Source organism: Arvicanthis niloticus, chromosome 1 (genome assembly GCF_011762505.2).
Source record: "Arvicanthis niloticus isolate mArvNil1 chromosome 1, mArvNil1.pat.X, whole genome shotgun sequence".
Taxonomy (NCBI): Eukaryota; Metazoa; Chordata; class Mammalia; order Rodentia; family Muridae; genus Arvicanthis; species Arvicanthis niloticus.
The window spans coordinates 99,442,105-99,467,368 of NC_047658.1; the positions used below are offsets into that span (position 1 = coordinate 99,442,105).

At 43.2% G+C, this 25,264-nt stretch overlaps 1 protein-coding gene across 2 annotated transcripts; it reads right to left on the bottom strand.

The window, feature by feature from the left end:
* Positions 1–5,373: 5,373 nt before the first annotated feature.
* On the bottom strand, positions 5,374–24,901 carry Oat (ornithine aminotransferase). Of its 2 annotated transcripts, none has more exons than XM_034515368.2 (10): positions 24,794–24,901; positions 18,448–18,682; positions 15,646–15,870; positions 15,322–15,417; positions 12,882–13,009; positions 11,128–11,250; positions 10,323–10,451; positions 9,309–9,422; positions 8,213–8,357; positions 5,374–6,275 (listed from the first exon to the last, which is right to left on the bottom strand). In XM_034515368.2, exons 2-10 carry the CDS (start codon positions 18,644–18,646, stop codon positions 6,115–6,117), a joined length of 1,320 nt encoding a protein of 439 aa, XP_034371259.1. In that variant the 5' UTR covers positions 18,647–18,682; positions 24,794–24,901; the 3' UTR covers positions 5,374–6,114. The 2 variants fall into 2 exon arrangements, with proteins under 2 accessions (XP_034371259.1, XP_034371268.1); XM_034515377.2 differs by lacking the exon at positions 24,794–24,901 and adding an exon at positions 24,011–24,222.
* Positions 24,902–25,264: the final 363 nt, after the last annotated feature.

Below are 25,264 nucleotides of genomic sequence, written 5' to 3' on the forward strand. Positions count from 1 at the left end.
GACTCCCTGAAGTGCTTAACTCTAAGTCTGACTCAAGACAGCTTATGGCTGAATCTACATCCCTAACTACTCTCCAGAACCCAGAGCTCCCTCTCGGCAGAAACGGACCGTTTTTTTTTCCCCCAGGAAAAATGACTTCAAAGAAAACTAAGTCATCAAGGGAATCTTAAAACCCAAGAATGGGAAGTAGAAATGTCACTGAAGGTGGTGGATGCTTTCTGGCAGATTCCTCCAAGAAACCTACCAGGGTCTCAGTCTGGCTCCTTTGTAGGTTCATATGGTGTGTAGGGACCTTATGAACTAGGAGTTCAAATTCACAGGGCATCCTATGACCCCTCAGGGAAGACCCCACTTTAAAAAATACTGGGCAGCGTGGGTGGGGGAAAGTAGGCCTAATTCACTTCCTTTTCATAAAAAAAAAAAAAAAAAAAAAAAAAAAAAAAAAAAAAAATAGACAAGCATGAACTGGCCTGAGGTCAGCCCAGCTCAGAACAAAACTGAAGCTGCCCTCAATCCTCTTAGTCATCAGGGCACCTGGCCAGAATCCCACCACAGCTGTGTGCCCTCAAGCTCCTGGGTTCTGTCTGAGCCTGTACACTCCAAGAGAACATACCTGGGACAAAAGCAGTCAAGGTCGGCTCTTAGGGTTCAGATAATGACACCCCGAAAATACAGCATTTAGGGCATGCTAAAAATAAAAGCACTTGCAACTCTGCAGAGGACCTGGGTTCAGTTCCCAGAACACACATAGGGCAACTCACAACCTCCTGTAACTCCAGGAAGACCCAACACCCTCTACCTGCCTCCTGAGGTACCTGCACACATGTGGTACACAAACGTACAGTCAGGCATGCACACATATACACATAAAATAAAAATAACTTTTTTTTAGAGCAAGCATGGCTGGTGTTCACCCAAGCACAGGGAGGTTGAAAACCCCTTACCAGCATTAAGAGTAGACCATAAAAAGGTGTCCGCATCCCCTCCCAGGATCTCATAGCTCCTCCCATGAAAGACACCTGAGGGACATGACACAGCTACATGAACTTCTATTGCAGGCTTCACATGCTGAAGTGGATCTTTTTTACAAGCTAGTTTCCTTCAGAGAGCCCTCCATTACCATCATGATCATAAAATCCCACAAAAATGTCCCCATCTTTCCCTCTCCCCCTCCTCTACAGAAAAAAGATGTGAATGTTTATGAATGAATGATGCAAGAAGGCTGGGACCGAATCATGGCCTGGAAGCTCCTGCATGCAAGTGTGCACACGCATGTGCATACAGAGACATGCACACACACATGCTGTGACCTCTTTTACATACCTGCTCTCTCCTAATCTTTCTTGGTTTCTTCCGGGGAAACCCTTTACCCCTATGTTGCCCTCCACTGAAGGTCTTATCCTTACCTACCCTGATGCAAATTATAAAGACCAGATGTTTCATGAACAGTTAAAAGGAATAGGCTGAAACAAAGGGGCAAGTATCATTTACAAGCTAATAAAAATAAAGGTTGGGGTGGGAAGCTAATAAAGCTCTGAAGCAAGCTATTCTACGCGCATGGAACCATGGAAGAAGTCCTAACATGTATTTGAGTTTTTCCTAGCAGGAATAAGCTACTACTGCATATTTATTATTCACCACAATGGCTCCCACTGGCATTTTAAAGAATCTCTTCCCCAAACTAGAAATGAATTGAAATGCTTTTACATACACGAAGGGCATCTCAGCCATGCTCCAGAGACAAAGGAGTGATAGAGCCAACCTCCAGCCCCAGAGACACCTAGAACACCCCTGCCTCCTCAGAGCCTAGTCCTGCCTGCTCTGGGAATTACTACTACCTATTTCAGTGAGTTAGGCAAATATGCTTTCCTAAACCTTGGTTTCCCCATCTGTAACTGGAAGTAACCGCACCTGTGACAAAATTAACATATTTGGAATAGTGCCTGGCACAGACTGCTTGATGAATGTCATTTCTCTGAACCAATGCCAGTCCTCGGGGCCAGCCAAGCAGAACTTAATAAACATTTTGTCCAATAAATATGCCTTCTAAAAAGCCCCATAAGGTCAGGGTCTGTGAGCCTCACTCACCAGTGGCTCCTTAATGGCAGCTCAGAGCCTGGCATGGCTGAATGGATGAGACCTTGAATTTTATACTTAAACACCCACCTCGAAAGGTTTAACTCTTACAATCCCCTGGGAATATATGCTATCCTGATACAGAGGTGCCAGCTCTAGAGATTGCAGTGCAACAGACAGATGGGATGAGAGGCCCAGTGACTAATATACAGCCAGCAATGAGCTGTGGAGCGTTGTGTATCGAGGACCAGGAAGTGTAGGAAGTGTAGGCCCACACATTGGGGATGCTCCAAGGCCCTTGACACCGATGCTGGTTTCATCTGGCACATTATTCTAGGAAACCCAGAGGTCCTCATCCAACCTCAATTTTGTCATGTAAGCCATTTTGGTGAGGTACTCTGAGAGGTGAGAATCAGCACAAGTCCTCAGTGACAGAAAAGGGAGGGCTGTGCTAAGTGGATGCCCCTGCCTTCTAGGTGGGCATTTCGTCTCTACTTGTGGTAATTTAAATGAGAAATGACACCCCTCCCCATAGATTCAGGCATTTGAACACCAGGTCCCCAGTTGGTAGAGATGTCTGGGAAGGTTATGGGGAGGTACATCCCTGCTGGAGGAAGTCTGTTGCTGGGGACAGGACTTGAGGATGTCAGCTCATTTCATTTTACTCCCTGCTTCATGCTTCAAGTTAAAGATGTGGTGGCATACATATGTCTTTAATCCCAGCACACGGGAGACAGAGGCAGGAGTTGGAGGCCAGCCTGGTCTACAGAGTGAGCTCCGGACCCAATGTCATAAAACAACAACAAGAAGATGTGCTCCCTCAGCCCCCTGCTCCGGCTGCCAGGCTGCTGCTCTTCTCAACGATGGCTCTTACTTCTTTTGGAACTGTAAGCCAAAAGAAACTTTCTTGGTTCTTGATCATGGTGTTTTATCATGGCTACAGGTAGCTACTTAGTCCTTAGTGAGGGGGTAAAGGGGTAGTGGGGTCCTAAGAAATATCCAACCTAGCTAACTAGATGTTAGCAGGCTTGAGGGTTACTGGGGATGGACCCTTCCATAGTCAGCAGCTTTGTAAGACCAGAAGGTGGTGAAACTGCAGGATTCTGGCTAAAACTCAAAAGATCTGGATCATATCAACTTGTGAGTGGAGACATAACATTCCGAACTACCAAGAGGGTCATAAGACTTCTGTGTGACCAGAGACTTCCTGGTAAAGCACAGGACATACTCTTGTCCCTTTCCTAAGTAAGCAATCTAAATGCTCCTGCCAATCACCTAGACAGGAAAATGGGCCCTCAGGACAAGCTGGCTCCCCTATAGACTTTAGACATAGTATAAAGCCTACCTATGCAGATTGGAAGGTCAGTCAGTACTATTTATGTACCATGCACAAAAGCCTGGGCTTCAATCCCCAGAACTGCACTCATGAGGTAGAGACAGAAGGATCAGATGCCCAAGATCATTCTGGTGTACACAGCAAGTCTGAGGCCAACCTGGGCTACATGAGACTGTTTTATTCGATAAATTTTAAAAATATAGGTCATTACAATGGATTTTTCCCAACCTTGCCCACTTACTCTTAAGACTTCTTTACTCTGTACTAAACAATCTTCTACACTAAGCTTTTGTCTCCTCCAAATTCTTTCAACACAGATCTCAGGACCAGGACTGGTCTGCCATCCTGGTTGTAAGGACTGGACCGCCCCTCCCCTTCACAATGCAGCCAGCCCTATCCCTCCCCCACATCTCTCCCTTATCTGAGTTACCTTTGCATTATCTGTATTTCCTATCATTTCCTGCAATTACAGGAGAGGGGAATCTAGTGACTCACCAACTACAGCTCTCTCCAGACTGTGGGAGATGCAGTTCTGAGGCCACATCTGTGAAGAGCCACTGACTAGCCTTGGCTGCTATGATACCGAGAAATCTGGATGTTACAGACAAAAAACTGAAGCTGCCTTTGGTCTCTGTAGCAGCCCTCTTGCTCCAATGTCTGCATCTACCTAACATCCCCTTGACAACTAGACGCAACTTATGATATAGATTACTAAGTCTGACAGCCCTCTAGTCTCCACTAAGGCTAAAGCTAGGAATGTTGTATCTGAAGTTTGTAAGCAATCCCAGGCACCCTACCTGACATCCTGTCTGTATATTTTATGAGCATGTTTTTTACTTTGTTTGGAACTATAAAAGTGCACATAACCTCTCCCGTAGTGGCACATGTCATCCAGCCTTTATTTATCACTCTCCCAAATGGCAGGTCCAACTCATTCTTATGAGAAACATTAGGCTCTAAGTTTTGATGGGCCAAACCACTAAACAACTTCCTTCTCTAGGACTCACTAGTAGCTTGCTCACCACTGCAGAACTGGCTGCCCAGGGCATGTGGGTGGCAACAGTAATTTAAGTATGGTAGATGACTGACTTCTCCAGGACTCGGCCCAGCAGGTTTTCTATAGCCTGCTTCCTTTTCAGCAATGCCAGGGCCCATCAGACCAAGGCCTGGTTTGCCTGGAATTCAAAGCTTTCCACTTTCCCGAGCCTCCTACACACAACCGTGCTTTCCTCTCTTCTATCTCAAGACTATGATGGCCTTCCAGAAATTTGGCCAGGAGATTCATTTGCCAAGTCCACCTAGTCTTCAGGACTCTGCTGAAGGATCTCTTTATTCATGATCACAGCATCTCAGAGAGCAGCTGCTGGAAATGCAGAATCATAAACACACACACAGAGTTCTGTCAGACACTATTGAACTTAGCTTTTTGTTTTTTAATGTGTGCGATGTGTCTGCAGATGCTGAGAAAAGCTAGACAGCATCAGATCCCCCTGGAGCTGAAGAAACAAATAGTTATAAACCACCCAATGCAGGTGTTGGGATTTAAACTTGGTTCCTTTTGGAAGAGCAGCAAGCTCTCTTAACCACTAAGTCATCTCTCCAGCCCCAGCCACTACTGAACTTAAAAGTGCATCCCCTTGCAGAGGCAAGGTGGCACATGCCTGAAGTCCCAGCTATTTGGGAGGCTGAGACTGAAACAGGAGGATTGCTTGAGTCCAGGAGTTCTGGGCTGTAGTACTCTGTGTTGATCAGGTGTCCACAGTAAGTTCAACATCAATATGGTAACCTCCTCAGGAATAGGGGACCTACAGGTGGCCTAAGGAGGGGTGAATTGGTTCATGTCAGAAAGTTCACCCCCTTTGAAAAACAAGCGCCTTATAGGAAGTTACTACACAAAACACACTAGAGAAAAAAAGAAACAAAAGTTAAACATAAATAAATAAGTAAACAGACTCACATCATTGTACAGATACGAACTGGTCATAGCTTTATTTAGAATAAAAAGTCTGAAACACACTCAGTGACCTCAATATGAAATGCCAGTCATAAGGGTGAAATAATACACTGATTATAACCAAAATGGAAATACAAAATACTCTGCTGGGGTAAAAAGAAAAATTAAGCTTTATTCAAAGAAATACTGAAAATAAATGCTTTACAAATTGCAATCAAGCAATTTAAGCAAGTATAATTTAGTAAAGAATTCTCAGAATCTATATAATACATTCTGGTGTTGGCCAATGCAAAGTTTACTTTAAACTAGTATTTTACATATGCTTAACCTTCAATCATCTTAACATTCATTGGTTATAATGATTCAATTGCACAAGATTAAGCTAGTTTCTTATGTAGTATCTTAGAAATAACTTCCAAATACAAAACATTCACACCAGCAAGGAAATTGTAAAAAATGCACAAAACTGACTGCAGGACTCCATTTGCAGACTGTACGCAGGTGGATCTGTTTCTCCTTAGAAAGTTCCCACACAGTCAAACCTCAACAAAGAGATGCCTCTCCCTCTCACTCTTCTGTCACACAGCCACCTGCAGGTTCCTAGGTGTCACTCTACTATGCATCAACTACAATATATAATATATATTCAAAAAATGTCTTTTAAGGAGTCAGACAAGCCAAATCTGCCCGTTGCAAATGGAGTTTCACAAGAGCCCCGTCTGAAGATGGCTCCCTGGAGCTCCTACTCTCAGAAGGACAAGATGGTCTTATTGATGATCTCCACTGACTCCCGGATCTCATCCTCCTTGATCACAAGTGGAGGGGCAAGCCTGATGATATCGCCATGGGTTGGCTTGGCCAGAAGCCCGTTATCTCGAAGTCGAAGGCACACCTTCCAAGCATCACAGTCTACAAGAAAAATGGTCACAATGTATACCCAGAGACTAATGTATAAACACATCATCATAGGCACAGACAGTGCAGCCTCTGTCCCCAGAGTGTCCCCAGTGTCAGGAAAAGAAGCCCTAAGTCACTGCTTCACTCAAGAGGCTGCCTTACTGACTTCTTGGTAAGCACATCAACTAGGTTTGAATGACATGTTTAGACTGTTACAGGTAGAATACCCTTGTCTGCAGTGCTTGGGGTCAGAGAGGCTCCTTCCAAACACAAGAATGTTGGCATATACAGAAGGAGAGGATGTATTTCAGAAAAGGGGCCTATGTAAACATGAAACTCATTTGTATTTCACACTGGGACAGCCTAAGGTAATTTCACACAAGAATCTTAGAGTACCTACATTTTGGTTATAGCCTATCCCCTGGGGTCAAAAAGGGATTTTCCTCTGGTGTGAGAGTGTAAGTTAAAACCTTTCAGGTTTGGGAATGCTTCCACTTCTCAGATGCCTAGCATGAAACTGTGGAGACTGATGTGAAAGAACTTGGGTAGGAGACACAAAATGAACCCTGCACACTGCTGAGATGACCCAGGGAGCCCTGCACACTGCTGAGATGGACATGCCTCCTGAGCTTGCACAACTAAAGCATCACCACTGTACTGACTGTTTTTGTGTGTCAACTTGACACACGTTGAAGTTATCAGAGAGAAAGAAGCTTCAGTTGAGAAAAGGCCTCCATGAGATCCAGCTGTAAGGCATTTTCTCAATTAGTGATCATGGGGCAAGGGCCCAGCCCACTGTGGGTGGTACCATTCCTGGGCTGGTAGTCTTGGGTTCTATAAGAAAACAAGTTAAGGCTGGGCAGTGGTGGCATATGCCTCTAATCCCAGCACTTGGGAGGCAGAGGCAGGTGGATTTCTGAGTTTGAGGACAGCCAAAGCTACATAGAGAAACCCTGTCTCAAAAAAAGAAAGGAAGGAAAGGAAAGGAAAGGAAAGAAAGAAAGGAAAGGAAAAGAAAGGAAAGGAAAGGAAAAGAAAGGAAAGGAAAAGAAAGGAAAGGAAAAGAAAGGAAAGGAAAAGAAAGGAAAGGAAAAGAAAGGAAAGGAAAAGAAAGGAAGAAAAGAAAGAAAGAAAGAAAGAAAGAAAGAAAGAAAGAAAGAAAGAAAACAAGCTGAGCAAGCCAGGGGAAGCAAGCCAGTAAGTAACATCACTCCATGGTCTCTGCATCTGCATCAGTTCCTGCTTCCTGACCTACATGAGTTCCAGTCCTGACTTCCTTCAGCAGTGTGGAAGTGTAAGCTGAATAAACCCTTTCCTCCTCAACTTGCTTCTTGGTCATGATGTTTGTGCAGGAATAGAAACCCTGACTAAGACAACCACCCAGCAGCAGTTCTCAATCACTGACTGAGTACTGCCAGAGTCCAACCTGTCAGTCAGATATTTGTAGTTCCTTTCTCAAAGTTCCTCTGTTTTAAAAAGAAGGGCTAACCCAAGAAAAACCAGCAGGGTGCCCTGGAGGGTGATAAGTGATGCCAGGCACACAATGAAGCCTCCAGCTTCCACTCCTTATTATCAACATCAAAGCCATTCCTTTTATCCCTACTGCTGCTTTTACAACCTCTGCAGGATGTACAAAGTCTTCAAGTGAGGGGGAAAGATTAACAGGAAATAGCCAGAAAGTGCAAAGAGCTGCCTAACTAACAGAGGCAGAAAATAAAAATGTCCAAAAAAGAATAAACACTTGGTCAAATTCGTTAAACATGCCTTCCTACATTGCTTGATCTACATTTAAGATAGCATTAATACAATCAGGTCAGACTTTGCCTCAGTGGCTTGGCCAACTAGCTCATCAACTGTAGAGGACTGCCCTAACCAGTCTGTGTGCGGTGGCCGGTACCTAATCAACTGTAGAGGACTGCCCTAACCAGTCTGTGTGCGGTGGCCGGTACCTTTGGTTTCTCTGATGACGATGGCATTTAGCAACCCTTTCCCTCTCACTGCAGTCACGACGTCAGAGGGCAGCTTCATGAGCTCCTTTCTCAAGATGGCGCCCATCTTGTCTGCGTTTTCAGCAAGATTCTCTTCTTCTAAAACCTGTTTGTTTAAAAAAAAAAAAATTATACCAGTGAGTATCCTGGAGCAACTCATGTAAGGTTGCACACAAAATGCCTGTGTGATGAGACAGAGACCAGAGTGATGTCATCTGCATGTGCTTTTCATTTTCACGGCCTGTATTAATTTCTAGCTAAACAGATACAACCTCAGAGCTTGCAAATCCACTGTCAGTCAGTCTTCATGGCAAAATAAAGGTGAAAATTTGCTTAATGCAACGTATAATACACTGTTACTACCTGGATGGACTAACTGTAATTTACCTTTGAACTGTAATTGAATTGCCTTTTCCTCCCCTAACATATTACTATACCTTACATCCTGGACTGGCTTCAAACTTGTGATTGTCTGCCTTTCAGCTTCCCTAGTGCTGGGATTACAGGTGTGTACCCCATTCCAGATTCATTTCTATCTACGTAGTACTAAGGAATCAAACCCAGAGCCTTACTCTCCTCCAAACCAACTCCACCAACCCTCAGATCCACCATCTGAAAAAACAACAGGGAAGAAGAGTTTGTGGTCACCTGTAATCCTAGCATTTGGGCAGCTAAGGCAGGATTTCCAGCTGTCTAGCTTGGGCTACATGGTAAATTCTAGGCCAGTATGAACTATAATGAAACCTTGACTCAGATATAACAAGCAGACAAACATGGAAAAAAAAAAAAACCAAATCTTGTCGTTAAACCAGAGGGCACAGTAAGTAGTCAGCAGCCAGTGACAGACTATGAACTCAAGAAGCCCAGAGGAGTCCAGTCTACTGGGCAAGGCAAGAGTTACCTTACTATTTGAGAATGCCTTGCCCCCAAAAACCTCTCTGTACTTCATGTCCTCTAGCACTTGGCAAACGTATTAAACTTATTATGCCAGGACTTAAATTAAAAATAACTTCAACACTACTTAAAGTAGCTATCACTCAGCCATATCCGTTTTCACCTCAAGAGCCGCAATGGCTATTCGGCAGCCTAGTGGGTTTCCGCCGTATGTGGAGCCATGCTCGCCTGGTTTAATGGTCAGCATTATCTCATCATCACACAGCACTGCAGACACCTGAAAGACAGAGGCCATCGTGTTGCTCCTCGTAGTCTCAGCACACCAGGGACCCAGATACTTTATAATGCTGATATTAAATCTCTGTAAGGCTTGAACCCGAAGTTTACATCTGTCTCCTGACTCTCAATCGTAACCCAAGACAAAGCATTACAAATGCAGTAAACACACTTCAGTGGCACAAAACAATACAGTACACACATTTAGAACTAAAAGAAAAAAATGTTTTCATTATTATTTTATGTGCATGATGTGTTTTGTGTATGTCTATGCACCACTTGTTTGCAGTGCCTGTGCAAGCCAGGAAAAGGTGTTGGATCTCCTGGAACTGGAGGCACAGATGGCTGTGAGCTGCTATGTGGGAGCTGGAAACTGAACCCAGGTTCTCTGGAAGAGCAGCCAGTGCTCTTAAGCAGTTAACCATCTCTGCAACCCAAGCAAAGCTGTTCTGCAATGAGATTACAGTCCTTTCCAAAACACTCTGCTTAGAAAACAAACTTGGCCATGGCCTGCAAGAAGACAATCCAGTCTACTCAGCAGGAACATCTATTCTTCAAAGCCCTTTTATCCCACATCAATTACTAGCTCTAGATGCAAACCCCTCAAAAAGAACAAAATGTCCCCATCTTTATGTTCCTTGTACAAGGTTTTGAACAACTAGTGATGCTAGCTTCTGAAAAGGGAAGTAGAAACTTCTGAAGAGAAATGTTTCTGTCTAAATCAAATGCCACAGTGCATCCCAAGGCTCCACTTGGTCAACACTAACCCAGTGGATCACCCAAGGGCTCTCTAATCTAAAATGTTCCAGGTGGCCTATATCACACATGGCCTAATCAAACCACCTAAAAGGCATCCCAGTCAGCAGAGGAGGAAACAGAAATAAAGGGATATTGAACTTACGGGATATAAGCCGCCAGAAAGGGCCTTCCCAAGAAGAACTATGTCAGGTCTGACATTCTCATGATCCACAGCTAGCCACCTACCAGTTCTGGCCAACCCTGTCTGTATTTCATCAGCAATAAACAGGACCTGGGAGAGACAACAGGTAACAGCACAACTGTCATCCTCACGTATCGATGAAACAAAGACCATCATTATTTCAGTCTTCCCGCTAAGAGTCATTCTGACACACCCTGCGATCTAGGAAAATGTTTTCAGTACCCGCACAATTCAACGGTATCCTATGAAACTGTTCCTGTATCAGGCCAAGTCCTCCAAGGGGCCCATGTGGCACTGTTCTGCATGGCAGAACGGCATGTATGCAAACATGAAGAGTTTGCAGAGCTTTAATGGCTTTAATTACACTCTAAGAACAAATACACATAATTAAGACTTATACAATTATCAAATGTTTTCTGGAATTCTCAATAGTGAGTAAAATGTACTGTTAGCTTTGGTGGAAAAAGAGGAGAAGAGCTGTACAGTCTAGAGCAAAGGGACACAAGACAGGGCTTGAGAAGAGCGATCAAAGGAGCGAAAGGCTCCTGGAGGAGAGGAGGAATCACAGTGAGAGCCTGAGGGCTGCAGCCTCAGTAGCCCACAGGACAGAATCTCTCTAGTGTTCTAGACATGGAAAAGTTAGCTTCCACAGAGGGTGCTAAGCATCGCAGTGTTCCTCAAGTCTTGGAACTCATCATTTAGCCTGTCAGCAGAGTCCAAACAAGTGCAGAGGAGTCTGGCCTCACTGCACGGTGAGTGGGACAACCTGGTGCCTGGTGCAGAGTTCACGAACTCCTGTCAGGTACCCTGGATCTGGGACAATAACCCCTGCTTCACCCTGGATGGGCTCCACCATGAAAGCAGCAACATTTGGATCCTGAAGAGCACGCTGCAAAAGAAACAGGAGGGAGTTTTAATATAATAGCTTCTATTCTACTTTGTTTGGCAACTGAAAGCAAATGCTTCCTGTTAGGAATTAATTGTGAGAGATGGCTTAGCATTTGGAATAACTGTTGCTTTTCTGGAGGCTCTGGGTTTGACTCCCAGACCCTGTATGATGCACATATACATGCAGGCAAAACTCTCAAAGTAAACAAATAAATCTTAAAGAACAACTGGGGGGGGGGGGAATGATGAAGATGAAGCCAGGCATCGACTCCAGCAAGCTGAGTTTACAGGCATATACAATTATTATAAGTAAAATTAAGTCAGGATTGAGAGACAGCTCAGCAGCTAAGGTCCCTGCAGAGGTCCCAGGTGCCACTCTCAGCACCCACACTAGGGCTCACAATTACCATTAAGTGCAGTTCCAGAGGATCCAGTGCCCTTGCTGGCCTCTGTCACCACTACATGCACAGGGCACATCCACATGCAAGCAAACACTCATACCATTCAAGCAAACAAACAAACAACAGTGGCCTGTTAAAGCCATCCTATAACTTTTTTGTTTGAACAAAAATCACTCATCTTGGAGACGGGATCTACCTCAGTGGTAAAGCAATTGCCTAGAATCTACAAGGCCTTGGGTTCTTTCCCTAGCACCACAAATAAAAGTACTACGATTTACAAGTCTAAAAATCTTTTTATCTAGGCCAGGAGTACATGTCTTTAATCTCAACACTTGGGAGGCAGAGCCAGGCAGATCTCTATGAGTGCAAGGCCAGCCTGGTATACATGCTGTGTTTCAGGGCAGTCAAGGTTTCAAAATGAGAAGAAAAAAAGAAAAGGCAGGAAGGCAGGAAGGCAAGCAGGCAAGCAGGCAAGCAGGCAGGCAGGAAGGAAAAGAAAATATAGAGAAAAATACTATCTCAAAAGACAGAGAGAGAGAGGGAAGCAGGAGAGAGAGACAGAGAGATTATCTACTAATTAGTGGGTAATACTCCAGTAGTTATAGTCTGTAGTCTGAACTGGAGAGCTAGCCTAAGTACTAGGTGACGAAAGCAAATTTCCCTGTGTTGTAAACTAACTGCCCAGTGCTGAGAATACAACTGACTTCAACCTAACTTAAGAATGTTCACAGACTCATATAACTTTGTTCATTTTGAAGTGTTAGGGTCAAGCCCAGGACCTCTTACATGCTGTTCTACCACTGAGCAATGGCCCCTGTATCTCTGTTTTGGTTTGGTTTTTTGGTTGATTGGTTGGTTGGCTGGCTGGCTGGCTAGGGCTGGCTGGTTGGTTGGTTGGTTGGTTGGTTTGGTTTGGTTTGGTTTGGGGTTTGTCTGTTTACTGTGCCTGAGTGTCTACTATGTAAGCATGTATATGCACCACAAGCATGTCTGTTGCCCAAGTGGCCAGTGTTAGATCCACTAAACTGACATTACAGAAAGTTGTAAGCTGCCACATAGGTGCAAGGAACTGAACAGAGTCCTCTGCAATAGCAGTATGTGATTTTACCCACTGAGATATCTCTCCAATTTCCTCATTAATGTATTTTTAATTCATGTATTGAACATGTAATAATTAATTATAATAATTTCCAGTTGCTATGAGCCAAGTGCCATAACCACTCTGATGTACCTCCAATGCGGGCAGATCATTATATGGGATGGTTTCAAAGCCTGGCATGAAGGGTCCAAAGCCATCATAACTGGTCGGATCTGTGGAACTGGAGATTGCAGACAATGTTCGACCCCAAAAGTTTCCAACTAAAAGGAAAGACAAACAATGATTATTCCAAAGAAAGCCACAAGTACTACCCTACAAACACCTTGGGAAGCCTAACTAAAAAGACAAATCTCCACAGTGCTTTCCTCAGACCCATTCCAACTGAAGACCTACAACTGAAGCATTCGAAGCAAGATTCCCAGACAGAGAAGGTACAATACAATAGGAAAGTGAGAGACAGTATCCAGCATAGAGATTAGCAGTTCCCTTCTGGTAACCCAATACTGCAAACTACCTACTCAACAGAATGCATTTCCAAATTCACTTACAGAAGAGATGCCCAGACAATCCAAATACTTTCCATGTCGCCTTCCTTGACATTATAGTCCTCTACAACACTAAATGAAAGACAGCTGCCTTTCCTCTCGATCGCATTTTTTTTTTTCTATAATAAATGTGGCCAGGAGTCACAGGAGGTCAAGGAGTACTCCAGGACAAGAGATAGACAGGTAATTAGCCTGTGAGCTGCCTGTCCTCAGAGCTTCAACTCTAATAGAAAGCAAACACCCTAACATCAGCCAGCAATGCAAACAACCACATCATTGCAGATGGGGTTAAACTCAGCCAGGAACACTGTAGTAGAGAGAACAGGAACTCATCACACTAAGGATGTCAACACTACCTACATCAGCAGCAACTCAATTACTCTTGCAGAAGCCTCTGTCACCGAGTTAGACTCATGGGTCAACCCATCCTTTTTTCATCCACATGCAAGAGCATATTCTTTAAGGTAAAAGGCACTGATGAGAACAGAAGCCAAGCTGTTCTGTTCTCTCTAGTCTCGGGGATCCCATCCTGCAGCCCCAGGGTGCTGCAGGGATATAGTCTTTCACTGTCTTTCCAGCCTCTGTCAATAGGATGTAAAAATATCTTTACACCCTTAGCTAGTATAAATGAGACTGAACAATCTATAACAGAAATCATGTTTTGTTTATAATATCCAGCCAGGATATCCACAACTAAAATACAAGATTTTAAAACAGAAACTTATAAGTAGTAACTTACAGTAACATATAGTGACTCCTAGTGAAGCCAAGCTTTGCTGCTAGGTTAAGCAGCACCCTTTTCTAAATGTTTCAGAAAAGTGGAACCTTTCCCGATTCTCCTTTTCTGTCTCTGATTCTGGAAATGTTAGGCTTTCCCACGTTTGGTCCAGCCATCCGATCTGCTCCACAGGTGCCCACTGGCCATGTGGCTGACCTCATGCTAGCTCAACACAAACAGCAAGGTTTCCTGTGTTCCTCTTCTATGTCCTCCCCTGGGCAGCTGCAGGATTTACAGCTTGTCTACCCTATGTCCTTGAGCTTTAAAAACAAAATGGTAAGTTATAGAATCATATCAACATTTCTTCAGATCATAATCTGTCGCCTCAAATACCAATTGCTTCTAACCACAACTTTATTATGCTATAGGATTTATAACTATATGTATTCACCAGACAAAACAAGAATGGATTCTGACCACAAAACCAATACATACTATTTTTAACTAAAATCAGAACTTTAAAGTCAGACCCTACCATTTGAATATCCCACAAAAATCCCCAACATCAGATTACATCATCCTAATAAACTATACATCTCCTTAACAAGAACTCAGAAAGTATTACTTCTCAACCATTCTCAGAAGTATAACGAGGGCAGCTTCAGGCTTCCTGTTCCTGGCAGCTTCTAAGAACACAGTGCAAGGGCACACTCAATATCAGGACTAAAACCCTGGCCACAAGCCAAGCATGGTGGCACAGACCTTTAGTCCCAGCACTTGAGAGGCGGTAGCAGGCAGATCTCTGTGAGTTTGAGGCCAGTCTGGTCTACATAGGGAGTTCCTGGAAAGTCAAGACTACACAAAAAAAACCCTGTCTCAAAAAACAACAAAAAATGTTGGCCACAAATATTCGATGATAGAATGCTTATATAGGAAACTTAAAGCCTTCAAAACTTAGCAACAAAAAGATAAATAAATAGAACAAAACAAAAATGTAATGAGAAAACAGGTATGAAGAAAATCTGGTAAAATGTGAAATTAAATCAAATAGCCACTTACTTTAAGAAAGAAGAATTAAGAAGTCAAGAAAGAAAAATCTCAAGCTAAGGGTGTGACTAAGGAGTGTACGACATACTAGCATCCATCAGACTCAGATTCATTCCACAGCATCACAAAAGGAAACTCTCATTCATGAAAAAATAACTTAGAAATCTAAAAGGAATTCCCTCATTAGCCTTTATAAAACATTCCATAAATAATGTCTCATGTAAATGATACCGTTTACACCGTAACAATTAAATTCACATACCAGCAAAAACTATCTTTGCTTTGTATTTCTGGATGCCTTTCACGGTGTAGCCCCAACGACGAGCCAGCTTACATGCAGTCTCTCCAGCCTCCACTCCTAGTGTAAGGAAAATATTCAGATTTGACTAATGTAAATTATCAAAAAAAAAAAATAATAAGCTTAGCATGTTAGCATGTGACACACAACTTAATCCCAGTTATCTGACACACTAAGGTGGGAAGAGTGTACATTCAGGGCCAGCCTAGGTGAAATGGTAAGAGATGCTCAATAAATACAAATAAAGAAACAAATGACTGATAGGAACAAAAAACGGGACTGCGTTACCTGTATTCATAGGAAGAACTTTGTTGTAGTTGAAAAGCTTGGTAATGTACTCCTCATATTCACCAAGGACATTGTTATAGAAAGCCCGAGATGTCAGTGTCAGCTTGTCCACCTGACCCTTCATGGCATCTATGATCTTTGGGTGGCAGTGTCCTTGGCTAACAGCGCCATACGCACTCAGGAAGTCGAAGTACTGCCTGCCTTCCACATCCCACATATAAATGCCTAAAATAGAGGGAGGAAAAGAATGAGAGTCTCCGTGTGCCACAAGGCCCCAAAATGAAGACTGACTTCGTAAGCCCTCTAAACACTGATATATGATACTCAGCTTATTCCTATGCTTAAAACAGTTTAGTGCGAGCCTGCTGACTTTGATTTAGAAATATTGCCGGGCGGTGATGGCGCACGCCTTTAATCCCAGCACTTGTGAGGCAGAGGCAGGTGGATTTCTGAGTTTGAGGCCAGCCTGGTCTACAGAGTGAGTTCCAGGACAGCCAGGGCTACACAGAGAAACCCTGTCTTGAAAAACCAAAATAATAATAATAATAGAAATATTAACGCTATATTTTATCTGACTAACTCTTACACGTACATTTAACAGAACAGTATAAAAAGACCGTAACTGAGTCATAACTTTGGGGGAGGGGGCGGTTAGTGGTGAATAAGCACATAGAAATATACTCAATCGTGAAAGTGCAAATCCAACATGAAGCTCATAGACTCCATCCCAAGCAGCTGGTCTAACAGGAGGAAGTTTACTGAAAAACATAAGCTTCAGTTCTAGTTATTTTCAGTGTGTGATGTTATTTTTATTTACAAGTTTTCTATACTAAGTTTATTTAAAAAGAAAGAAAGAAAGAGAGAGAAAGAGAGAGAGAGAGAGAGAGAGAGAGAGAGAGGTTGTAATCGCCTTACCAAATTTTAGCCTCAGGAGCCAAAACATTGAATTTACAAAGAAATTACAAAACAGAGAAAACCCTTGTATAGTATCTACAACCAAACATAGAACAGGAGTATTTGCAAACCATACATCTGATAAGGACTCACAGCATCCAGAACACAAATGATAAACAACAATAAAAGCCACTAGACATGGTGGCACACACCTGTAATCCCACCACTGAGGGGACAGAGGTAGGAGGGTCAGGAGCTCAAAGGCAGCTTGGGTTAAGCGAGTTTCTGTTTTTAAAAATGGGCAAATAACTTATTAGCATCTTCTTCAGAGACATACAAATGCTAATATGAACATGTGAGGGTGTACAACCCATCACCAGCCATTAGAAGCATGGAAATCAAAACAGGGAGCTACTATTTCATACTAGCATGCTTATAATTTTTAAAAGAAAAAGCAATGGGGCAAAGATAAGCCTTCTGGAGCTCGCAGGCATCGCTAGTGGACGTGTAAGATGGCGCGGCCGCAGCTGGGTGTGGTGAACACCTGCAGTCCCTGCACTTGGACGCTCATGCTGGATGAATGCAGGTTAAGAACAGCCTGACTTACACAATAAGAGCCCGTCTCTCTACCAATACCAAGAATCAAACAAAAACAGTATAGCTGATGTGGAAAACCTTAGTAAGCCTGGGCTGGGGAGATGGCTCAGTGGGTAAGAGCTCTTAATTTGTAGGCATGGCATGAGGACCTGAGTTTGAGTTCCCATATCCCACATTTTAAAAAAGCTGGGCATGGCCACGTATTCCTGTTACTCTAGCATTATGTGCAGAGACAGGTAGATCCCAGGAGTTCACTGGCCAGCCAGCCTAGCCAAAATGGTGTGCTTCGTGTTTATCCAGAAACCCTGTCTCAAAGGAATAAAGCAGAACCTGATAAAGTAAGACACCTGACTTCCTCTTTAGCTTCTGCTCAGGCACAGGCAACACACACACACACAGAGGTTTTTTTGTTTTGTTTTAAAGGTTGGCAGTTCCCCTATTAAGCTGATCATAGAGTTATCACATGACCCAGCAATTCCACTCCAGAGATCAATTCAGGCAGTGCCAAACTTTAAGAAACTCTGGCTTACAAGGCTGAAATACTTCAGCTGGGAAGAATGTTACAAAAAAAAATACTGGCCCAATTAAAAGAAAAAAAATACTGGCCTGGAGAGGGAGGGGGGAAAAGAAAAGGAAGAAGAGGAGAAGAAGAAAAAGAAGGGGTGGGAGGAAGAGAAGGAGGAACAAGAGAAGGAATTAGAAGGAGAAGGAGGAAGAAAATGGGGGATGAGAAAAAGGAGGAGGAAGGAAGAGGAGAGGAAGGAGAGAAAGGGGGAGGGGAAGAGAAGACCCACTACTCCTACGGATCAACAGACAACTGAACCAACAAGAATGAGAGAGCTGGTCTAAGGTTCATTTGTAACTAAGGACAAAAGAAAGCTAGATTCCTGCTGTGCTTTTGTTAACTTCCTGGTTCTGATAATTACCTGTGTATATAAAAGATAAAGTTCCTGTGGGCTCTAAGAGAAGACACAGAGTATCTAGGAGTCAAGAGCTAGAAAACGGTGTACAGGGGGCCAGGAGGGGTGGACAGAGCACAACAAAGGAAAGCTTCAGCTATCTGGGGGGAGAGGAAAGACATTTTAATATCATCATAACTTTTTTATTATTAGAGTTATATCAAGATAAAAACTAATTTTAAAAGACTGTCAGTGATGTCACATTCCTAAGGTGCCTTAGTCACTTAGAAAAGGTCAAAGGAGCCCTATCTGCAATGGACATTCAATGAGGCTGGGACATGAGAAATACAAGACAATTAATTCTGATAACACGTTTCAAGCAAATGTGGCGGTGGATTAATCCAAAACATACCTTTTCCTCTCTCCAGGGCTACAGGTAAAGGATGGTAATTGTGTGCACCGTATTTAGATTCCCGTTCAAAAATGTACTCAGAGGACGGTGGGCCTTGCACTGTCTTCTTAGTCGCAACGGATGTGGCAGAGGCAACTGAGGTGTGGACTCCTCGCCGCAGAGCAGCGACAGTCTGCAGAGTTGCTAGTTTGGAAAGCATTGTGTGGGTCCTTCAGGAGTGGCAGTGCAGAGAAACCTGTCCAAAGGAAGGAGAAGGCGCTGAGAGTGACAACTTTTCCAGAGTCAACTCGTGTCTGCTCCCTAAGTAACTGCCAAGCTTCCAAGCAGTCAGCGCCCAGCTTTATCGTACCAGACGTGCAGGGTTCAGGGCAGATATCAGAGGCTGGGCGCCAAGTCAGACGCCACAGCTGCCTGCTGGTTGGTCATGAGTCAAGGAGAGGAATGCAGGGGCTATGAACCATTTTGAACCATTTTTAAAGCCCAGGGTGGTCTTTTAACTCTGGGATCAAATGACCCTGTGGAGCTAAGACTACAAGCAGAACCTGCCTCATCCTCTCTCAGCCCCACTCCAGGCCCTCAGGATCCCCACCTCTATTCTTTATTTTACGTTTGTAATCGCCATGGTATGTAGGTAGTGAAACAATAACATATGTCATTTTAACCTAGATATGGTAATCCCAGCATTTAGGAGGCAGAGGAAAGATGACCAAGTTCCAGGGTAGCCTGGCCTACATAATAAGTTCCAAACTAGCCTAGGCTACAAGTAGCCTCTGTCTCAAAAACAGAAAGAAGGTAGGATGAAGACAGAGAGACCGGTAGAGAGATGGCTCAGCGATTAAAAGGATTTGCTACTTTTGCAGAAGACCTGAGTTCATATGTTAGTGCCCATACAAAGGCTCACAACTGTCTGTAACTCCCGCACGCTCTTCTGACCTCTACAGGCACCAGACACTCACATGGTACACATATATACAGTCAGGCAAAAATGTAGTACACAAAAAATAAAAATACAGCTTTAAAAAATATATAGAAACAAGAAAAAGTAGCTTTTGGAGACTGGAAAGAATTTAGCACCCAAACTACACAAGGTAAAATCTGTCCTTTAGCACAGATATCTAAAACGTAAGTCAAACCCAGCATAAACAAAGGTAAAAGGTCTTATTTTGCACTTTGTTAAGAGTCTTGAGATCTTACAGTAACAAACACAAATATATAACAGATGACTCATAAGGAATCTATTTTGGTAGGATGGCTGTTTCTATAGCCCAGCCACCTCCCCTGTCACACAACACATTTAAAAAGTATCCAAAAAAAAAAAAAAAAAAAGTCAACTGTTTAAAGGAAAACAAACAAACAAACAATTGGGACCAAGAGAATTCAAACAGCTAAGTGAGACATACGCAATCCCAAGCCCACCGTGTTCACAAGCATTATTTATACTTTCAGGATCAGGTCCACCGTGTTCACAAACATTATTTACACTTTCAGGGTCAGGCTGCTCTCTCAGCACCAGTCCTAAAACCAGTCCCTAACAGTGTTCCCCCAACTTCTGTGTGCACAGCTCACCATTGAGATCACAGTAAAATCCTGCAACAAATAAGAGCATGTATAGATATCGTGTCTGGAAGCAGAGAAGGAACACATTTTAGGTACATTCTAGACTATACGGAAGTTAGCAAAAGCCAGACACACTTGGGGTGTCTATATACACAAATAGCTAATTCATGTTTCAACAGAATTTTCCAACAAGTCAAACCATGCATGATCTTAGCACTCTTGATTGTGCTGCCAAATCAGCCAATCTTGGGACTTGGCTAACTTCTCTTTCAACTTGGCTCTCACTCTACACTAAAAATCCAGTGAGGTTCAGGAATTAGCAATCACTAATCAGATGCCAGAACTCTGTCTTGTTTGCCAAAAACTTCCCACTATTCTTCATTCCCACGGTTCTGACCAAAGTATAGATTTAAAACGCAAGATTGAGAGACTGTCTTGATGGGGTCTAAATGATTCCTAAAATAAAATACACAATTATATACTTCCCTTTAAAAAAGATCTATTGTTTCCACAGTATTTTCTCTCAAACTAACAAAAAAAAAAAAAAAAAAAAAAAAAAAAAAAAAAAAACCAAAGCAAGAATCACTAGACTGGAAACGGCAGCTAACAAAAATGTTTAACTGTACTACAAAGAACCAGTCCCCATCACCACCACTGAGTCTACGATACCAATGTATGTATCATTTCCTTCTAGGCGCTTTACAATCTACACAGTGGATCCTATTCGAACTACTGAAAACTTAAAATGGTATTAATTTCTGCTTAGCAGATATGTATAAAATGTGCTTTCTCAGATACTCCTTAGCAGATGCACCTGGATATACACAAGCAAAACACTCATTCACAAAAATAAATAAATAAATAAATAAAATAAACAAATCTTTAAAATAAGTATCGACATAGCAAGGCGTTTTAGGACATGTCTAATTAAGAAAAGAAAAGAATATTAGGGAAAACTGTTAAAGAGAGAAAACAAAAAAGTCACTGTGGCTGTATTTAACTATTCTCTACTTTCTACAATGACCATAAGTTGTATTTATGGTCAGACATACTAAAAATGAACTTGGACATGAGTCTGAGTTGTTTGACAGAGTCCAGACAACAAGCAAAGTCAAAAGAAAAGAAAGGATCTGGTAAGCTTTGAGAAAACAGTGAGAAGAGTGCAGTCAGTGCGCCCAACATGTGCAGCCTTGGGTCCACCAGGTCACCTATTTTAAGGAAAGGCTCACACTTTAAAGTAAAAACTACTCTTATACTTTTGCCACCAAAGTCTACAGCTATGTTTTTCTATTGAAAAGTGTCCTATTGGCAAGAAGACACTAAAAAAAACCTCGTTATTGAAAAAAATCCTAAAAATGCTTTTAATGGTGTATTTTTACAGGTTGCAATAAGATGGCAAGTGACTGCAGATGTGGGTTAGGGGGCTGTAATCCCAACATTGGGGGTAGGAGAGTGGGCTGCCACAGGAGCATTTCCAGTCCAAGGCTACATTCAGCTGACTCAAAACAAAGTAAAGACTGCAAGGGGAAAGAATCTAACAACAATGATCTAAACTCAACTTATTTCAATTTACACAGCATTACCTCCTCAGCTGGAATCGATTCATCTGCTGGGTCCCCTCAATTTCATATAGAATGATGATAATCAGTAGCATAACAGAAGAATTCAAAACATGACTAATATTCTCAAGTTCTCTAGATAGTTAACTAAACTGGGAAAGGCAACAAGTTGCACAGACCATGACATACCAGAATCTGGTACACACATTTCTATTAAAGAGCCTCTGTGTCCAAGTTACGGAGCTTCGTACTGTATGAGAAATACTAGAACAAAATTAAAGAGGGCTTTCAATAGTCACCAACAATCTTCTCTTTCATGGAGACTCAGGAAATGGTAGAAGCATGGTAGAAAACCCAGTGTTTCACAATCTGGATTTAAATTCAGTCTGCGGCTCTACATAAATGTGTCACTCTTTCTGAACTTCGATGAAGTTGGAGCCATTCACAGTATCTTGAGGAGTCCGTGTTAAAGCCCCGGGTTTGCACAAAGGTGCTATTCATTACATTCTCTTCTGCTCTAAGTTCACTGGAACATTAGCCAAGTTCTACAGCTTAAAAAAAAACACTGGCAGGGTTCTTCTCCAAACTGCTTTATTTTTCACTAAAATAATAAAAACGAAATCCTAAGGGACTAAAAATCATTTGATAAGTTCTTGCCTAAAATATATGAAGCCTTGGACTCCATCTCCAGCGCCAAATAAACCAGAGAAGCAGAGGCAGGAAGATCAGGAGTTCAAGACCATCCTTGGATACACAAGAAGTTAGAGGTGGTCAAGCATGCTGGTATATGCCTTTAATCCCAGCAGATTAATCTGGAGGCAGAGTCAGATGGATCTCGAGGAGTCTGAGGCCAACTTGGTCTACATAATGAGTTCTAGCTCGGCCAGGACTATAAAGTGAGACCTTGCCTTAATATTAAAACAAAATAAACAGTAGTCAGACAAGAAAATTACCTACTTAAGAGATTACCATTAACATTATGCACAGATTTTCTTCTGTGCATAAATACTATGCAGATAATAATTTTTTTCTACCTTCTCCCTTTGAATTTACCATGCAAGTACCTCGTAAACACTTTCAGAACATTGCAGACTTTTATCACAATCCTAACACTTCAGGAACTTGTTTTCAAACAATCCCCACTGTGAACTTAAGCTTGTACAAAAGAACTAGTCAGCCATGTCTCAAAAATCACCTCCCCTGGGTACCTACCTTCTGCTGGCATTCTCTCATCTGGCAAGTGAAGATCCTTACTGAACACACAACCCCTGAAGGAGGCAAGTTAGCAACAGACAAGCCAGGTAAAGAGACCACCCATCCTGCATCAAAGTAACTCAGCTCTGAGAGGCTGCCTCTCTGTCCTCCTGTGGAAGCTCATCTTTTCATCAAGGGTTCAGAGTTAAGACCAGCTTGGTCTACAAAGTGAGTCTGGGACAGCCAGAGCTACCCAGAGAAACCCTGTCTTAAGAAACCAAAGGAAGGTAGGTAGGTTGGTAGGTAGGCAGGCAGGCAGGCAGACAGACAGACAGATAAAATGATGTGTTGTCAAACATGTTATTTATTATTTATACATACTATGTATCTATTATTTATATTTAGCAGATACAATGGCCTAAAAATAAAAACTAATGACAGGCCAAGCAAGCACTTTGAACACACAATGTTTAATTTCAGGCCACCATTGTTCCCTTCTCTCTCAGCCCACAGGAATATTTCCACAGTACAGTTTCCACTAAGGGTTGAATTTGGAAGAATTTGTTTAGCCTGCCTTATTAAATAACACTTTCTTAATTTACTCTAAAAGAATCGTCAGTGTAAAGTCATCCAAAAGCCATTGAAAATATTCAACTTGAGAAGTAAATTTGGTTTGGCTATTGTTAAATATTTACTTTTCTGAAGTAACCATTCACAAATACAGCCCTTTTTTGAAGTTCTGTCAACATAAGCTTTGTTTTATGTAACCAATATTCTGGCTAAAATTCACCTCAAGTGCGTCACTGGCAAACAGCTAAAGTAACACAACTGGAAAAGGATTGGACCAACTACACCTCACCCTCCGCACACCTCCAAATCACTGCCCATTCATTGCTATTTTTAAAAGTATAGAGTTTGGCTCATCCTCAAGAACTCAGCAAAGAGCATAAAAAATACATATCCAAATAACCACAACAAAGGTAGACTACGGAAAGTCAATACATGAGACAGGAAAAACATGCCTTTAAAAATATGCACTAATTAAAGTTTTAGGGGCTGGAAAGATGGCTCAGCAGTTAAGATCACCTACTACGCTTGCAGAAGACCAGAGTTTGTTCCCAACACCCACATTACGTGGCACAACTATCATCAAGAACTGCTCCAGGGATACTGGATCCCTCTGGTCTCAGATGGCACCTTCATTCACAATCACACACACACAATCAAAGTACAGTTACATAAAATCAATTTACCTACAGACACAAGTCTGACTGAGAAGAAAATTTAGGGTGGAGAAATGGGAAGTTATTCAATTGGCAAAGCCACTTCATTCCAAATATTCCTTAATATATCTTGACACATCTACAAGGTAGATGTACTCCCAAGCATGCTGTAGGCCAGAGGCAAGATTTGCTGGCAGCAAGAGCTCCCCACAATTAGGCTGGAATTTACTGAGGTTCAGCACAGCTTGCCAAAGGCCTAAGGAGGGGGTCTTCGTGCAGAGAGCCCTGTGGGCCAATCCCTAGCCACCATCTCATCCTAGTGTGCACGTCACTTCCTCAATCCTCTTATTGGGTTTAGGACTGGAGAGAAGTGCGGATTAGGGAGGGATGGGTATGATCTGCCAAGGGATGTAGAAGCTGCCCAAGGAACTCGGACTTGGTCCGCGTCAGCGCCGTCTCCTGGTTAGACCACAAGTTCGCAGCTCTATCCCCAGGGATCAGGTTCCCAGGGATCGGATCCCCCACAGCCAAACTGCTCGAGGTGTTCCGTGTCCTCAACGCTGCTTTTTCAAAGCCGAGACCTCCAAGACCCTAGCCCCCTAGCCGAGTCCCCAGAGGATGGTTAGCCCAAGCCGTGCCTAGCAGGCGGCAGTGCCACATCTCGTTCCCCGCCCAGTCTCACGCTGAGCCCGCCCCACCCTAGGCCTGCACAGCGCCTTAGACCCAGAGATCCCGGCGTTGTCCCGGCTGAGACTCCGGAACACCGAGTGGGCCCCGAGTCACTCTGGCCCAGCCCTGGCACGCACGTCGTACCTGACAGCGTCCACTAAGCGACACAGACTGTAGTTCAGCCACGAAGCCGATGTGGCAGCCCAGCACGTCAGGCCGTTTAAGACGACGTGTCTGTCCCGCCCCCACCCGTTCTCTCAGTTCATTGGCTAGGGCAGAGGGCGGTACACCAATCACAAGAGGTCCATCCTCGCCCCACCCACCCGGCCTTGAGCCTAGGGGCGCCAAGCTCTGCTGCCTTCCTTCCCCAAGTGCGCAGTCTGTTTTTCCCCAAGTGCGCCTGATCTCTGCGCTGAACTTGGAGCAATCTGCTTTCGTTTACAAAAAGGGAAACGGAGGCCAGAATGAAAGGTGGCCTCTCACTGCGTTTCTCTAGCCGAGGGACCCTCCAAAGCCTTCCCTGAGTCTCTTGGGAGCAACATCTTACCTTAAATGCTGAAACCACATGACCTTGAACCCTCAAGTACCAAAATGGCAAGATAGCTTACTGATGCT